The 12669-nt window shown below is 52.4% G+C and overlaps 1 protein-coding gene across 3 annotated transcripts in view; it reads right to left on the bottom strand.

The window, feature by feature from the left end:
• Positions 1–12669, bottom strand: part of SPRED2 (sprouty related EVH1 domain containing 2) — a 123190-nt gene that overhangs the window by 70545 nt on the left and 39976 nt on the right. The window contains exons 1-2 of one of the 3 annotated variants that reach the window (XM_036435533.2): positions 5690–6097; positions 5325–5434 (exon numbers count right to left, since the gene is read on the bottom strand). The exons of the other annotated variants lie outside the window; for them this stretch is intronic. Of the exons in view, the coding sequence (XP_036291426.1) occupies positions 5325–5434; positions 5690–5779 (200 nt within the window). The 5' untranslated portion in view covers positions 5780–6097. Of the gene's footprint in view, positions 1–5324; positions 5435–5689; positions 6098–12669 lie in introns of those variants that run through there. 3 annotated transcript variants of the gene reach the window in all.

The raw sequence follows: 12669 nt of genomic DNA on the forward strand, positions 1-12669 counted from the left end.
CTTAACCTGTGTGGCTGCTGAGTGCCAGAGCCCCAACAGCTGGCCTTATTCAAAGCAGAGGGCAGCTGGCAAGCATCCTCTCAGCACAGGCCTCCCCTCCCCAAGGGAGGGGGGGCATTTTCCCGCAGCAGGTGGCATATTCTGATGTGGAACTGTGGGACTCTGCCCCTCTCTGTGGCTTTGGGGTTCATGGTGCTGTCATTCGCAGGGCCTTGGGAGAGTGGGAGAGTTAATGTCTGTTGAGCCTTCCCTCCTTGTCACGGCTCTGACCTTCCCTCACCACCACCCTGAAGGGTCATTGTGCCCCCATCTTCCAGGCAGTCCTACTTCCGGCACCGCAATCAGGCAACAGAGGGCAGAACTAGAGTGTGACCAAGTCCCAAAGCCCCACGCTCTCCCACAGGCCTGTCCTCCCAGATAGCCATCGGGATACACTGGACCTGGCACCTCCCGTGTCCACCTGCAGGGAGCAATCCAAAGGTCGCTTGGGGCCCAGCCCTGCGGCACCAGCCTGTTAGTCACGAGGAGCCGGATGACAAAAACCCTTGACCTTTCTTCTGACGTGTTCCACGGGGACATGCACTTTCCCTCCACTCCCAGGAAGCCGATCACTGCTTGCCAGCCACTGGGCGGTGCCCACGAAAGGGGGCGCGCTTCTTGCACGCGCAGCTCTACCGTCTCGGCGGAGGACACGACCGCAGCGCACTCCGCACCCCCCTTGGCACACTCACACTCTCGGATCTGAATTCTGTGTATCGCAAGGCATGCACACCCCTGGAATGCAAGCCAACCCAGGTTCTGGCCTCTGCTCCTTGGATGCACAAGACCTGCAGCCGCTCTTGGCCCCACCGGCAGCTACAACCCCACCTCAAGGCCAACTCGGCTGCAGGTGTTACTTTAATACAGTAGGTGCAAATAAGACTCGCTTGTACTTCTGAAACAGAACCTCACATCTTAGTACACGCTGCCCACTCCCACCCAGACCCCTGCCTACAAGACTTGAGACTTTACGAGTGCTTCCAAGGAGCTGTCCCAAGTCAAAAGCTGCCCGGAACCCTTCTCCTGGGGCTAGTCTTACAATAAACAAGCCGGCCATTAAATTTAAAACACAAAAAAATCAACCCTTACTTTTTAGTTAACCACTCGATTTTAACATACAGTGGATCCATCACCAAAGCTTATTTTCTTTTTTTGAAAATATATTTTATTGATTTTTTTTTTTTTTTTTTTTACAGAGTTAGAAACATCGATGAGAGAGAATCGATGCCTCCTGCACGCCCCCTCCTGGGAATGTGCCTGCAACCAAGGTACATGCCCTTGACCAGAATCGAACCTGGGACCCTTGAGTCTGCAGGCCGGTGCTCTATCCACTGAGCCAAACGGGTTAGGGCACCAAAGCTTATTTTCGACGTATTCGTTCACCTGAAGGCCATTTCCACGCCTCCTGAAGTGAGGCCACGGCTTTGAAAGGCACACAGCTCAGGTACAAAGGAACACAGTCAGACACAAAGGGATATGTTCTGATGATATGTTTGCCTTTCAGTGAACAGCGGAGGCCACACGATCAGGTCTACCAGGACATTTTGTATAGGACTCTCACCCATCAGGCAGCATCACATGGCAGTAATGGTCATCCTAATGAAATGTCAGCTGACATTTACCTTGTGCGCCGAATACACTGTACCTGTAAGCGCCCTCTTCAATTCTCACATCAGTTCTCCAAGCCAGGAAATAGGAGTATCCGCATTTTACAGTCCAGAGCACAAAGAAAAGCCCACCCAGGAAGCCATCAAAAGATAGAACCAGCCCTAACCGGTTTGGCTCAGTGGATAGAGCGTCCGCCTACGGACTCAAGGGTCCCGGGTTCGATTCCCGTCAAGGGCATGTACCTTAGTTGCGGGCACATCCCCAGTAGGGGGTGTGCAGGAGGCAGCTGATCGATATTTCATCTCACCAATGTTTCTAACTCTCTAGCGCTCTCCTTTTCTCTCTCTATAAAAAAAAAAAAAAAAAAATCAATAAAATATATTTGGGGGGGGGAAATAATAAGAGGTAGAACCAAAAGAACATTTTGACTCAAGTCCAGAGCCCTTAGCCTCTGCTATGCCAAACCTCACCGGGCTGGCCTGCCGCCGCTGGGGGTGTGCTTTCTGCAGCCGCACAGCAGCTGCAGGGCACCTGGGAGAGGCAGACGGGACGTCGTCTGAGACAACCCTGGACACGACAGCCTCGTGGGGAGAAGGTTCTGCGGCACGGAGCCCTTCGAAGGCCACGTGGGGGGTGTTCTTCCCGCAAAGCTCAGCGGCTCTCACAGCCCTCCCCTCAGCTCCGCGGCACAGAACGGAACCCTCCGCGGTGTCACGTCCCAGCCTGCACGGGCGGACGTGTCGATAATAGACAAATACCCGAGCTGGATGGGCCGGGGGGCGCCCATGGGCCGGTCTGGGCGGCGCAGGGACACCCGACGTTCAGCACCCGGCTCTGGAGGCACACCCCACGTTGTCCTCTGTGCCCCACTGATGTCTGTAGGAGCTCATCTTTTTTTCTTTTCTTTCTTTTTTTTTTTTTTTTTTTTTTTTTTTTTTTTTTTTTTTTTTTTTTTTACAGAGAGGAAGGGAGAGAAAGGGATAGATGGTTAGAAACATCGATGAGAGAGAAACATCGATCAGCTGCCTCCTGCACACTCCCTACTGGGGATGTGCCCACAACCAAGGCACATGTCCTTGACCGGAATAGAACCTGGGACCGAAGCTCTATCCACGGAGCCAAACCGGCTTCGGCGGAGTTCATCTTATTTTTTTAACTGCCCTTTCTTCATCTGCAAAACAGAAAAGCAACGGCACCTGCTCTGGAGTATCTAGGAAGGCACCGGACGCAGAGTAAGCACGGAATAAATGCAGTTCTCCAGCGGATTATGCCAGCAAAGGCTCGGTATGCCCTGGGCAGCAGTGCGAACACCATGTGACAAGCACCCAGGGCCTCGTGCAGGGCTGCTCTGACACCGACGGCCGAACCCCCACCCCCCGCCCCCCGCACAGGTGCCCAAGCAGAGACGACCCACCACGCCACATCCTCGGGCAAATGACAACTGAACAGCCCCACGGCTTCTTCCGGGACCACCGAGACTCCTCCTGGCAACAGGGAATTGTTGGTGGCGTTCGGGCACCCGCGGAATGTCCCCCCTTTCTCCTGAAACTCCACCCCGACATCGGGAGGGGGGTGTGGCTCTGCACCTCTGTCCGCCTCAGAGCAGAAGTTCCCTAAGCTTTCGCCCACCGCGAGTGTGCCTGAGTGTGCCCGAGATGTAATTACCCCGAGCAGCACCCCACAGGGCGGGGGCCCGGGGAACACGGGACTGGTCCCAGAGCGGCTTTCCGGGCCGCTCGGGGCCTGACCAGGGGGTTAGAACACTCTCAACAGGAAAATAAAACAAAAAGGCCCTCTGGACACCACGAAGCCTGCAGGTCCCAGGCTGACAGAAAGTTCTGAATTTTGAAAGAAAGGGTTCTAGGAAGGAGGCTGGTGTACAAAGCAGGCGAAAGAAAAGAAAGAAGAGGGAGGGGGGGGGAGAGGAGGAGGAGGGAGGGAAGGAGGGAGGGAGGGGGAGACAGAAAGAGGGAGGAAGGGAGAGATGGAGAGGGAAGAGAAAGAAAAAAATTAAACCAGGACGGGTGCTTTCGAAAGGATTTTTAAAAATCCTGCTGCTGCTTATTAAGTCAGTCATTAACTCCAGTGCAGAAGTAGGCTGTCCCGCCCATGGCCCGCGACAGTCCTGTGCGGGCAGGGTCACCCCTCCACCCAGGCCCCTGGGCAAGGAGCCTCCTGACCCCCCCCACCCCCCCCCCCCCGCCCCCAACTCCTGCCTCTGGGACCACGTTTGCTTCAGAGCCACCCTGGCAGCTGACCCCACAGCACAGGCCAGCAGCTCTGTCCTATAGAAATGTAAGGCGAGCCTCAGATACGAATGCCTTATTTTTTTTTTTTAGTAGTCCCATTAAATAAGTAATAAAAAACAGGCAGCACTAATTAAGAATCCTATAGCTGACATAACCCAATCCGTCCAGGATATTTTCATGTCAACAAGTCATCAAATGAAAGAATTACTAGTGGGACGGTTTACATTCTTTTTTTTTTTTTGTAACAAGGCCTCGAAATCCGAAGTGCATTTCACACGTAGGGCACACGTCAGCTCACACCAGCCTCGTTTCCAGGGCACGCCAGTCCGGAGACGCCAAAGAATCGGACAGTTTAGGGTCCTGAGAGCAGCTGCCGGCCAGCGTCTGGTGCAGGCACTTCCAATCCGGTCGCCAGGGCCGGCGGGACAGTGCCCCGTGCAGAACCTGGCGTTCAGCCCCACCTCCGAAGGCCTCGGCAAGAGGCAGCTGGCTTCCCTCCAGCTTCCGCTGCGGCACAAGCCGCCACCCACACAGCCGTCCCGAGGCCACGCTCTCTGCCAGAGGCTCACACGGAGAAAATCGCCCGCCCGCCCGCAGGCCGGCCTGGGATGGGGGCACAACACGCAGGAGAGAGAACCCAGGAAGGCGCCCACAGACGGGTGGGCCCACCGGGCAATGAGTGGCACGCCCTGGCCTCCTCTCCTTGTGTCTGTCTGGCCTGAACGTGTCCACACGGCTCTCTCTGCCTTTTCTTTGTGCGCGGTCATGGGCACCAAATATGCTCTAATTCCCTCCTGTGTGACAGGGAAGGAGGGGCCCTGATTCTAGTGGGAAGATGTTGCAAAGACACACGCTGGCCCAACGAGGGGTGTTTTGAACTCTTGCGAGGGGGCAGCAACATTCCTGGAGCCGTGATTCCCTGGTGGATACTCAGCAGGGCGTTTACCATGTCCTCACACGGGGCCCTCTGCAGCTGTCTCTGGATCTCCCTCGGACTCTGGCCAGAAAGAAGCCACCTTTGCCCATGAGGAGGGGGCTGCGTGCCCCTCGAAACCCACTGCAGGTCGCACACCCCACACATACCCTGCCCCCGCTCCCCGAGTCCCCCAGGCTCTGGGATAAGAAGTCTTTCTGTGTTAGCCTTCCTCGCTGGGGTGCCTGACCGACATCCCTCGAGGGACAAGCCGGACACACCAGGATGGAAAAGTTATCTTATCATTTTGGAGAAAATAATTCGGGGCCGGGTAGATAAACATGTACAGGAAATACTTCTATAGAGGTCCTGATCCTCTGAAGATTAATAGCCCACGGAACTGGAGAGCAGCCTCAGACTCGGAGGAAATAGGCGAGTTATGAAAACAGGAAGGACGGGAAGTTTATTTTTGGATGAATATTTGTTCTAGCGAAGCTCTTGATACTGACACAAACCTTGATCCGCAGGTCATTGGCTGCCGCGGAGCAGCTGCGGAGAGCATGTTTCCACAGGCTGTCCCACCAGAGATTTCCGGGTCTTTCTGGAGAGGGCCTCGCCCCAGCTCCTGCAAAACATCTGCCTCGCTGCCACTGGCCGGGGGACGCCCTTGTCCCTGCTGCCGAGGAGAATCGCCAGCCCGGCTAGACATCTCAGCTGTTTCCAACCACCCCCCACCTTCGTCCCCGGTGCCCAATGTCTGCCGCCTCCACCGGGGGTAGCTCCTGTGTCCGCCACTGCTCCAGCGCGGTATGATCCCCCTCCCTCCGCGGACTGCCCGCCTCCCTGGGCTCATCAGCCTCTCACAACCCCCGCCACATACCTTCCCTGGCTCCCCACTGCTTCCAGAATAAAACCAGATGGTCTCCAGTTTGACAAGACAGCTCTTCCCAATCTCGCCCCACCCACCCATCTCCAGAGCCCCGTCTCCCCATGCAGGACTGGCTACAGGATGGGCAGAACCCAGGACAAGATGGTTGGGGCCCTTTGTTCAAAAAATGAGGTGGCAACAACAGAAACCAAGCAGGGGGCCTTCTGAGCACCAGGCCCTGTGTGACCACACAGGCTGCACCACACTGAGGCAGGCCCTTGCCTCCCTCGGACGACACCCGTAGGCCACCGACGCTGCCACAACTGGGAAGAACCCTCCTCCCCTGTCCTCACCCTCCCTGAAGCCCATTCTGCCCCTCAAGAGGACCCTCAAAACAAGGAAGACAGCTTCCACCCTCTCATGGGGTGCACTCAGATACCCCTTCCCCTGAGCCCTCTGGCCCCGATGTATCATGCGGTTATTTATTTACCTGGCTCTCCTCCACGCCTTAATGAGATCAAGAGTCCCAAGGCCTTGGGTCCATTGCTTAGTCATGCTTTGCCCCCTCCCGCCCCCATCCCCACCTTTCATGAACAAAAAACGTGGTAGACATTAGGTCTGCTGTAAATTTCTACTGAATTAGACACTTAGGAAAGCCCACGACCTTCCCAAGTGGCCGTATTACGGGCAACATTAAAAACCCCCTGAGGATCCCGCTTGTACAGGAGGGGAGAAGCCCCCGTCTCGGTGGGGACGGAACACACAATGAGCTTGAGGGCATCGGGACAGGACTTCCACCAGCCGGCATTGTGAAACCTCCGGCCAGACACAAAGGCTGCACGTGTTGACTTTGGCAGTGACTTCACAGTGGCCTCGCTGGCATCGGGGCAGAAAGCTCACCACCTTCCTAACTGCTGCCAGCACCACGGGGGGCATGGTAGAGGGCTGGGGAACGAGAGAGCCAGCGTTACCTTCTTTCCCCTTCCTTCCTCTGACACCGGGGTGGGCAGAACCCGGAAAGGAAGATGGTGATCAGTGTTTTATTTCATTCCCCACCACTGCCGTGGGGGTGGAGGGCCTTCTGACCTAGAAACTTTTGCAGGACATCTCGATTCCCTTGACGTTCCTTTTGGGCAAAGAAGCAAAACGAGGCAGAAAGCTGAAGAGGTAAAGGATGATCGCCACGAACCCCTACATGGGGGCATGCTTTATTACCCTTTTTTTAAATTTTTAAATTTTATTGGTTTTTTTACAAAGAGGAAGAGAGAGGATAGAGAGTTAGAAACATCGATGAGAGAGAATCATCGATCAGCTGCCTCCTGCACACGCCCCCACTGGGGATGTGCCCGCAACCATGGTACATGCCCTTGACCGGAATCGAACCTGGGACCCTTCAGTCCGCAGGCCGACGCTCTATCCACTGAGCCACACCGGTTTCGGCGCTTTACTACTCTTTAAGACACAAGTGTCAAACACAAGGCCCTCGGGCCAAATACGTCCCACATTGCAGGCCTTGCAATGTGGCCCGCACCGCGCTGTCATCACTGCACTCCGCTGCGTTTCCATCACAATGACAGTTTATGACTGTTCAGTAAACCATTCGGCCCGCGATTTAGGCTGGATTTTAGATTTTGGCCCCTTCTCTGATTGAGTTCGACACCCCTACTTTAAGAGGAAGAAAAACACTGGACACCCCAAATAGCTTCCTAAACCTTCCGGCACAGCTGATTTCTGCAGCAATTGTCTGCTGGTTGTGCTCATGGGAGACAGGGAGGCAAAGAGCGGGGACGGCGGTGCATCAGCGAGCACGGGCGTTGGCTGTGTGTGCCTTCGGACGCAGGGCTTTTCTGAACTGTAGTCCGGGAACCGCCCCGGCCGCTGGCCCGTCACCGCCTCGGAGAGAAGCCGCTACAGGTCCGGAGCCAGCGCCCAGGGGGTGAGGGCCGGATCCGCTCTCCTCCTCCCCGTCTCTCCTGGCACCGGGACCGTCTCTCCTTGTCTTGTTTCCTGCTGCCCCTGCTGATGGTGGTGCTCCCTCTGAAGAGTGGAAGGTCAGCCGGGACCGGTTTGGCTCAGTGCATAGAGCATCGGCCTGGGGACTGAAAGGTCCCGGGTTCGATTCTTGTCAAGGGCATGTACCTTGGTTGCGGGCGCATGCCCAGAAGGGGGTGTGCAGGAGGCAGCTGATCGATGATTCTCTCTCATCGATGTTTCTAGCTTTCTATCCCTCTCTCTTCCTCTCTGTGAAAAATCAATAAAATCTATTTAAAAAAAGAAAAAAAAGAAAAAAAGAATGGAAGGTCAGCTCTGATCACCCAAGACCCAGAGCAGTGCTGTCAACCGAGGGAGGCCTTCATGTAATCATGACTTGTCAAGGATGCGTCATCTCCCTCCATACAGTACGGGCCACGTTGGAGAGAGGAAGAGAAATCCAGTAACAGGCTCTGGCTGCCTGTCTCAGGAAGGACACCTCAGGTTTGGGCCCTCCCGCTGTCATTCCATACGTTCAGGCACTCTCGGGCGCTCTCATTTCAGAGGTCCTGAGCATAAAAGTATCTTTTAAAATGCCCACTGCAGAGACTGCTCTCCCCGCCACCCCTCACCCAGCAGACATTTCCCGCCAATGGTTCCTGGGGAGCTTTCTTTTCTGTTTTTCTTTAGTGGAAGCTGGTTTGACTGTTATAGAAAAATACTTGGATTGGGAAATATTCAGGGAATACCATAAGCAACTAAAACCTCAAAGGAGGGGTTCCGGGGACCCTTCCCCGGTGACAGGGTGGTTTTGTGGGGAGCACCCTAAATCCCCCGAGCGGTGTGGGATGTGTGGTGAGAATTCCATCCGCATGCCCTCGGTGTTAGTCACAGAAACCCCGCACACGGCCTCCGGGACAATCTCCTCCTCTGTCGGTATCTGCGGCTTCGGCTGTGCTTTCTCTTTAAGAAAGATACTCCCTGTCCTTCGGCTCTGACCACTCTCAAGGTGGTATGAACTCCCTCCGACAGAGGCATCTCACTTGCACACCTAATCATTTGTACCCTTGATGGGTGAGTTTTGCTTTTCACAAAATAAAGGAAAACACATCCAGGTTTCAATGTACTCAGTGAAGAGCTACCGCTAAATATATTCAATTCTGACACTAATAAGTAAAAAAGAACAACAACAAAAAAACCACACATACAAAAGTTTCAAAACATGCTGGTAAATGATTCAAAATTATTTCTGAAGTGGGTGTGCTGGAAAGATGGGGTAATGTGACCTCCAGAGCTCTTGGTTAAATAAAATCAGAAAGAGTAAAGTGATCAACTCTACGCGCTATCTATTTCCAACTTAGGTCACCCAAAATGCAAACTTTTTTTTTTAACCAAAATGCAAATATAAACCTAAACACACATGTAAGTGTTGGTAAGAGGCAACTTCGAAACACGGGAGGAGGAGGGAGGGCACAGATCCAAGAGGCACCGTGAACGAGCCACGAGGTTCCGGAGGACATCGCCGGGCGTCAGCGCGTGGCGTGGCCTGAGAGAGCCAGGCCAGGGCCACACCCACGAGCTACGTGCAGTCCCTCATTTTACTACAACGTGTCCGGGGGAGCAGTTCAACCTGAGTGAATCCAGAGCTTATGAAACGCTGAATATGAGCCCTCGAGGTAGGGATCGCATGTCTCCCATTAGGGGCAGAGCCAAAGACATTATCAGTGCCCAGCAAATGGCTGGATGGGTGAGTGAGGTAATGCCAGCCCAGGGCGCCATGTGGGCATGCTGCCCCGCCCGGCCTGTGTGTGCCTGTCTCCCAGCGAAGCTCCTACTCCATCCAAAGCAGAACTCAAATCTGCCAAGGGCCACGGACTCGTGGCTCTATTTTTTGTGATTTTTTTAATATATATATATATATATATTTTTTTTTTAATATATTTTTATTGATTTTCCACAGAAAGGAAGAGAGAGTGATAGAGAGCTATTGTAGAAACGTCGATAAGAGAGAAACATCAACCAGCTGCCTCCTGCACACCCCCTAATGGGGATGTGCCCGCAACCATGGTACATGCCCTTGATCGGAATCGAACCTGGGACCCTTCAGTCCGTAGACCAATGCTCTATCCACTGAGCCAACCCAGTTTCGGCAAAAAAAAATAAATAAATAAATAAATAAATAAAAAAAAATATATATATATATATTATTTTTTTTAATTGATTTCAGAGAAGAAGGGGAGGGAGAGGGATAGAAACATCAATGATGGAAGACAATAATTGATAGGCTGCTTCCTGCATGTCCAGCACTGGGGGTCAAGCCTGCAACCCAGGCACGTGCCCAACTGGGAATCGAACCATGAACCTCTGAAGCGGGATGAGGCATCCATCTGCTGGGTGAGAACTGAGCCATGCTGCCTGGGCTTTGCGTGTGTGTGTGTGTGTGTGTGTGTGTGTGTGTGGTGTGTGTGTGTGTGAGATTTCTTTTTTCTTTTTTTAAAAATATATTTTATTGATTTTTACAGAGAGAAAGAGAAAGAGAGAGAGAGCTAGAAATATCGATGAGAGAGAAACATCGACCAGCTGCCTCTTGCACACTTCCCACTGGGGATGTGCCCGCAACCAAGGTACATGCCCTTGAAAGGAATTGAACCTGGGACCCTTGAGTCTGCAGGCCAATGCTCTATCCACTGAGCCAAACCAGCCAGGGCGCAGTCTTTCTTTTGAGTAAAAGTTTAGACGATACCCTACTTTTACAATTAAGGAAGAATCACTTTGCTCCCTTGCTTTCCTCTTACCTCCCCAAAAAGTGTGTCTAAGGGAAGGGAAGGTGACTCAGATTTTTGGACTTGTTGGAAGGAAGATGATAAACTCACAGCTCCTTTGAAAACATAACACACCAAGATCCAAATTTAAACTTCGTTCCAGTTTAAACACCACAGTCCCCATAAAGAAGTACCGAAAGCCTTTGTTTCACTTGTCACGTAACACATTTCTAAGATTTAAAAGCTTAAAACCTTCTCCACCCTCCCTCACGCACACCTAAAAAGAAATGTAGATTTTTGCGCCTCCACCTCATGGGAGGGGAATGCCAGTGCCCTCTCATTGTTCAGCTGTAACGTGACAAAACAAACAATTACCCGAAATTCTGGCAGAGTTGTCAGCAAGGTACAAGTTCAGACAATAGCTGAAGGTATTTCTTTTTTGGTACAGAAGTGGCGTTGCTCTGACTTGAATGTACAGATTTTGAAAGAGCTGGAAATGCTGCCAGAGTAAAACTGCCTTGTAAGAAGAAGAAGAAAAAAAATTGGAATGCGTTTTTTGAAATCGGGAAAGAAAAGGAAGTTTGAAGAAACATTTAAAACAGGCGAGCCAAAGGATAAATACTCTCTGGGGTCGAACGCCCGGAGACCCACCAGGGCTGACAAAGACACGCGCCATCCGGGGGGTCAACGCTGAGGACGGATACCCTGATACACACCACCCCCTCCCCTGCTCAGACTCATCCTGAAAGGCGCAGCGTCCATCGCCCTCCTGGGAGGTCCCAACACCGACAGAAATAGCCGATGGTCTGAGCGGAGGACCCAAAATCACATTCGGAGAGCAGGAAGGCCGAGGAGCCAGATTAGGCAAAATAAAGGAAAAGGAGAAGTGTTTCCAGAAACAGCCAAGACTGCACCTGGGCCCAGCCCTTTGCCACAAGGTCACGTGGCACAACTGAAGGAACTCTATCACCAGAGGCCAGCAACTCTGCTATGGAAATCCCCTCTCCGGGCTCTGGACCAGAGGGGAGAGGGGGGGTTTCCTCTGTTCAAGGTCAAAGCGAGGCAGTCCTGACCTCTGACAGGGCCTGGAGTGAAGGAGCAGTGAGTGGAATGTGTGGCCCCACCTGTGGGCAATGAAGACAAAATTGTCCAGAGGAGGCCGAAACCGGTGTGGCTCAGTGGATAGAGCATCGGCCTGCGGACTGAAGGGTCCCACGTTCGATTCCGGTCAAGGGCATGTATCTTGGTTGCGGGCATATCCCTAGTGGGGGGGTGTGCAAGAGGCAGCTGGTCGATGTTTCTCTCTCATCGATGTTTCTAACTCTCTATCCCTCTCTTCCTCTCTGTAAAAAAAAAAAATCAATAAAATATATTTTAAAATTGTCCAGAGGGGCAGCAAGGAGAGTGGCTGGCGTGGGGGACCTACAGAGACATAGGTGGTGGCGAACAGCCCGAAATTGGGATCTGGACTGCCCGTGTTCAAACGCGCACTCCTCTGAGAGCTGTGTGACCTTGGGCGAAGGACTCCATCTCTCTGTGCTTCTGTCAATGGGGGTGCGAGGAGAGTACTTCCTTTATAGGGATGGGATGATTAAAAAGTGGTAAGTACCGTGAAACAACACCGGCCGCATGTAGACTCTATTTAAGTGTTTGCACATTTGCTTTCTCCTGTGTTTTCTAAAAGAAATCGTATTAATTTTATCACCAGGAAAGTGAGTGTTTTACTCTGCCATACAAGGCCCTGTCCGCTTGTCCCTTGTCGCTCACCATCTTTGACCCTTCCTGCCCAATGGCACAAACCCACCTCAATACCCATACATACATACACATGAGCGCGGCGATTTTCAACCGGTGTGCCACAAGAATTTCAAAAACATGCAATACCTGACTACTTAGGGGGCCCTGACCTCTTTCCCCTTAGACTGTCAAATAAAAATATGATAACAGCCATACGGTGTGAATGCCCCATCTTGAGCCATAAATACATAGAGGTCATATAATAGAGTTGTATCTTAGTGGTCCTGTCACATAATAATGTTGCATCTGATTGGTTAATTCTTGATACCAGATATCCTTGCATATACAAGTATAGGCACCTGACTTTTTTTCTTTTAAAAAAAATATCCTTATTTATTTCAGAGAGGGAAGGAGAGGGGAGGAAAAGATAGAGACATCAATGATGGGAGAGAATCATTGATTGGCTGCCTCCTATACGCCCCCACCCTGCCTGGAGCTTCAAGCGCAGAACCCCAGCAGGTG

The sequence above is a fragment of the Pipistrellus kuhlii genome, unplaced genomic scaffold, assembly GCF_014108245.1.
Source record: "Pipistrellus kuhlii isolate mPipKuh1 unplaced genomic scaffold, mPipKuh1.p scaffold_m20_p_13, whole genome shotgun sequence".
Taxonomy (NCBI): Eukaryota; Metazoa; Chordata; class Mammalia; order Chiroptera; family Vespertilionidae; genus Pipistrellus; species Pipistrellus kuhlii.